Raw genomic sequence first — 5,504 nt, forward strand, 5'->3', positions numbered from 1 at the left:
TTTACACTAACAACTATTTAAACAATTATCTTTATGGGTTTTTTCCCTAAGATTTGTTGGTGGTGAAACCTTCCTCACTCTCTACCCTCTTCAAATACTCTATGGCTGGGCTTATAACAGGTTTCTTTCCACAGAGTTCCCCGTTTTTCCTGTGTCTGGAGTAAGCCAGGAGAGTGCCCATGGTTCCAGACTTCCTCAATCATTTTAACCCCTGGGTCATGTAATCTATTCAGGGTAACCCTCTGCCAAACCATGACTCCCATGCTAAGGCCAATGCAATGTCTGTGCTAAAGGGATTGCCAGTGGAGAGGGACCAGAGGTGTCAACTCACATTTGTAGATGGTGCCCTGACCACAAAGCATCAAACAACAAAGTTGTGTGTCCTCAAAAGAGAGGGACATGATGTCCTGAAAGGACATTTTAGACCCTTTCTAACCCACATGAGTCATGGAAGAGGTCAATCAAACCCATTAAAACTTAGACAAAGCTCTGAGATGTCCCTGGTTAAGTGTGGCTATACTGGTTTCTCTCCTAGAATAAACTTTTGCTTCCCCTGAAGCCAATAGCAAAACTCCTCTCAGGCTTCATTAGAGACAGGATTTCAGCTCAAATAGCCTTTTGATGTTGACCCTTCCCACAATTATCAACTCTGCTGATGCAGTTGGGTCATTTGGTCACGTGATGACTCAGCCATTAGTTTAGCATCTGTGATGACAGTTTCGCTGTCATTTATCTGGGTGGGATCTCCTCATAGGCAAATTGCACAAACTGTGTTGGGTACTGTGGCAACAAGAAACACCCGTTAGTGTTAGTGGGTGCAAGATCTGGCCCAGATAAATGTAGGATTAGTGGCCTAAAGCATCGGGATGGGCTGTCACATCAGACAAAACTTAATAGCATCTACCACCAGCAGAGCAAGATTTAAGTATCCATCATATAACATATAAACTAGTACCAAATTAATTTAAAGGCATTATCAATCAAACTCTGATCCTGAGGGCTGAGGCACAGTAGGGAGGGAAAGACTGACATATGCCAAGCCATAACACCTAGGTGCATTTTTCTCTTGAAAGGCCGTCTGAGCTCATCCTCCTACTGCGGCAATATTCATGTTCTAACCCACAAAATTTCACTGGGACCTGCAGCACATCCAGCAGCACTGGCAGCAGCTTGTAACCTGTGTGTCCAGCCCACCATGGTTTGATGATGTCAACTCTTTCACCAGTTATATAAGGTGGGAGAGGATGCTGAGCACCTTCCCAGCTCACCTACGCTCAGCGGCCATAATTTGGATCTCTGATTTCCAAAGTCCTGTGTGCTTCAGAAAATGTCAGCTTAATTTTCAAAGGCAGAACCGAGAGTGAAATGTCTTGGTTTCATTCATAACACTCCTAATTAAGAGAATTAGTGGTACAGCTTGAGGGTCCAAGTAGACAAGACAAATGGCAGAGGCAAGCAACCTCACTAGTCTCTTTATTCAAGAAGCACTGCTGCACAGCGAGGTTCTTGCTCTGTGCAAGCAGCAGGCTGGCCCTTAAGCACAGCAACAACACAAGGCATAATAAAAATTAGCATCCAAGCAGAATAGTTGTGTTAACACAGGGCTACGTTTGGGTTAATCAGCTCTGAGGAGAGGCAGCCTTTTCAGCTCACACCCAGGGAGGTGCTGATGCAGCTCGGCAGCTCCTGGCTCAGGAGGCAGCTCGCTCAGCACCAGCACAGCGGGAGCTGGGCAGCAAAGCTGTGCCTGATGCCAGAACCTGCTCACCTGATTTCCAGCCCCATGCCTGAGCTACCAAAGTCTCCTTTCTCTTCTTTACCAAAAGCTGAGGAAGGTATTATTGACTTTGGCACCGCAACATTGAAAATCATCTCTTAAATCTCACTATCTGACCCAGGTAATGTAACAATTTCCATTACACGCTTCCTAATTCAGCATTTTTATTAAGTAGCAAAGAATAAGTGGTTTTGATTATATCTCTTTGGCTAGATGGAATCAAAGGGAGTATTCCTTTATGTGTATGCACTGACTCTTTTAAAGATAATGTTTGTCTGCAACCTCTTCAGCTTCACTTCCCTACCAATAAAACTGGGATGGTGCCCCATCAGATGGGTGCTGTGAGGATGCATCACAAGGTGAGAAGTGCTAGGCTCAGCGAGCCCAAGCGTTCTGGCTTGCAGAACACAGCTGGCTCAAAATGCACTCCTGTCTCTACCTAGGAATGGATCTTTCAACTTTGTTTATGGAACTACATTTTTTATAATATCCATAAGAACCAATTAATTAACCGAAAAATAACCCATTATTATACTGCTTTAAATTTACATTAGAGGTTATCCTAAAGAGCTAAACAGTAAAAATAGCTATTACAGGTTCACTATTTAGTCCACATGCTTATGCAGACACACTATTATTCCAGAATATAGCACTTTATTCTGGCTCAATTCAATACAGTTTGGAAATGAATTAAACTAGTTACAAGAATCACTTTCTTATTCTGCAGTAGAAGCCTTCATATAGGGAGCTCATTATAAACAGCTCCCCAGCTTTGAATGTATAGTCTGCCTTAAAATCCAAATTACATTTCCTCTGTCAGTAAACCCTTTGGAATTAACATTCTGTAATTATTATATTACAGCAATGACTGAAGGCATAAGCTACCATCCCTCTCTGTCGTGCCATGTAAAAGGCATCACATTTATGTCACAGACTTTAAAGTAAACGTGACACTTGATGTTCCGGGAACACAAAGTGCAGACAGCTTTAAAAGTAGAATTTACAGAACAGATTCCAAGTCTCTCTGTGGTAACAGGGTAGATTTATAGTTACCTGTCCTTCACTTAAAGCTGAAATATTTTTAGTGGAAGGTCTTCCAGTTCAGGGAGTGGAGGAAGTTATCCTCTGCTAAAAAGAACAGGAAAGTGAGCAATTCATGTGTTTAACACAACTGAAGAATAACCTCTCCAGCAAAGCCTGTTTTCATGGGCTGGGAAAAAAGTATTACCCTGAATTTTACCTAGAAATGTAACACCTATTGACTTGGACGCTTTCTGGGACTTCCAGTTGTTAAGAGCATAAGTTTAAGTTTCTGTTGAAAAATAAAATTCTTTCTTGCCTCCTTCTTGTGACAAAATATTTTCCTTTATTAAATCCAACTGAAAGCGATTCTGAAATTACCAGCCACTGGCAAAAAGTCAGGCATTGCTTGGTGTTTCCTGAAAAGCCAGAAAGGACATTTCCATTTCTAACTCCTGGGACACAGCATCCAGCTCCTGGTATGGACACCAGGACCACTTCACTCACTCATATGTCCCACACCAAGCCTAGACTCAGAGGAAGGATCCCCAGACTATCTCTAGGGTGTCAAGGGTGTCAAAGATATCAATGAAACCTTAAAAATATTCCCACGCACATTTGAAGCCCAGACTGTAGAGAGGCAGGGAGGGTCTGTGCCATCCCCATCCAATCTTCAGGCCAGCTCTCCTGGCATGGAAGGGACACATAGCCAACCCCAGCAGTGTGGGCATGAGAACGGACGCGTGTTTTCCACTGGCCAAGGCACAATTCATCGCAGTGCTTACCTACACACCCCAGTTTCAGCACAGCTATCACTGGGACTTCAGCATGACTGTTGATCATTGTATATTTAAGCACTTATCTAAATAGATTTCCTAAATGGAAGTCTCCACAGTTACATACATTGTAGGGATATATGGATCATCTACTTGTATCTCATTTGGAGGTACTATGCACATCTGAATTCCACAATGTCACACCAAGCCCCTTGTCTTTTATAATCTCTCAGGGAAAAAAATTACAATCTTTTGCCAGTTAAACAGACTTCTGTGTCTTATTGCAAAGAGCTGTGCTTGATCAAGGCAAAGCTGCATGTTGCCTTTGGACAACAAGTCCCAGAAACACCTGCATCTCCATGAAAGACACACAGGAGATTTTGAACCCACTACATGACACTTTTTTCAGAAATATCAGTTCCTTAGTGTCACCTTCAAATACACACTATCACCTTGCTTAATCAAACACGATGGAAGAGAAGTCAACCAAAGTCTACTCTTGCCTTAAAGCTGAAATCCTGCCTATGACAACATCATTGGAAGAAAGACAAACAAAAAAAAAAGGCTATCTTAAGACATTTACAGCAACATTAACCAGTTTTCTTTGAAGCTGTCCACACATCTCTGATTTATCAGATATCCCAGTGACTTACTTGTCCTCTAAGAGGCTTTGTCCTGTGATCAGATTTTTCCCAGATGGTGCATAGTCCCAGTTCTCTTCCACAATCCCAAGGTAATAGGTTCTGGTTTTTGCTTCCACCACTGCAAACAGCCAGAGGAACCCAAGAGCACGAAGGCAGCCACCACACCACGCGGGAGGCATTTGTAGTTGTGATTGCGAGGATGGCAGCGGGCAGGCAGCAGCAGGATGCACCACAGAGAGCTCACCCCTCCCTCCCAGCTCTCAACAAGTAATAAATAAGGAATGGACAGAGTAAAGCTCCTCCTTTTCAGCAGGTAGGACTGGGATAGGTAGAGAGGCCGGCTATGCAGAGCAGGGCTAGGGAGGAGGTTGCTGCCGTGGCAGGACCTGTGCCAATCCTTCGATGAATGCATAACTTGCTCACTTACCTGTCCAGGCTATAGAGAGTTGGTGGGGTTTGGAAGTTTGGATGCTTTTTTGTCCTCCTTTTTCCAGACTAGGGGTTATGGCATATTGGAGCAGCTTTTTGTTGGTCTTTTGGCCATCCCTGTCAAAACTCTTTGTTTGTTTGTTTGTTTTAATTTAACTCCTGTATCATGTCTGAGATTTCTAAAGCTAGCATCCCGGTGCCTTTGTTGGGTTTTTTCAATGGCATAATACTAGTTTACAATCCAGCATTATCAGAGAGAGAGAGAATTCTCTAGTATTTCTCCAATTTCTAGGATTTTCTGATTTTCTGAACCATTTATTAAGATGGCAAGTGATCTGAATTTATTCAGTTTTCCAGTGCCTAAAATGAGGCTCCTTTTTACAACCATTTCTGGAAATTAGAGCCCTTGTAAAGTCTTTCCATTTGAACACCTAAGAAATGAGGCGCACAAAGATCACCCTATTACTAAACTTGATAATTAACGTAGCTCTCCAGAAAATCAGTCCCTCCCTTTACAGCTTAACTTCCTCTAAGAGGAGGTCTCTATTACCATCTTGGCAAAACAAAGTGTAAACCTATACAAATATGAATGGATGGGATATTCTAAACCATTTAGGTAACATCCCCTAGGTGGCAAGACACTGCAAAATCATCCTGCTCTCTTATTCATTTTTAACTGACTAAAGACATTAAAAGCTACAGTGCTGGAATACAGCATTACAGTTCAGACTCATTGCCAGGTTTAACAGTTGTGAAATTCCCCTTTCAGCTCCAGAACTATCTGACCTCTGCCCATTGAAGTTCATGGTTACTCATGACTAGGGGTGTAAGAGGCGTCTCAAATGAATTTGGTAGCCA

General features: G+C 42.7%; 1 protein-coding gene across 1 annotated transcript in view; it reads right to left on the minus strand.

Annotated features, from left to right (window-relative positions):
• HEPHL1 (hephaestin like 1) overlaps positions 1-4,396 on the minus strand; it is a 36,434-nt gene extending 32,038 nt beyond the window's left edge. Inside the window, exon 1 of the mRNA XM_010167031.2 lies at positions 4,227-4,396. Coding sequence (XP_010165333.2) covers positions 4,227-4,396 — 170 coding nt within the window. The remainder of the gene's footprint in view (positions 1-4,226) is intronic.
• Between the last annotated feature and the right edge of the window lie 1,108 nt (positions 4,397-5,504).

Source organism: Antrostomus carolinensis, unplaced genomic scaffold (genome assembly GCF_000700745.2).
Source record: "Antrostomus carolinensis isolate BGI_N321 unplaced genomic scaffold, ASM70074v2 scaffold22354, whole genome shotgun sequence".
NCBI lineage: Eukaryota > Metazoa > Chordata > Aves > Caprimulgiformes > Caprimulgidae > Antrostomus > Antrostomus carolinensis.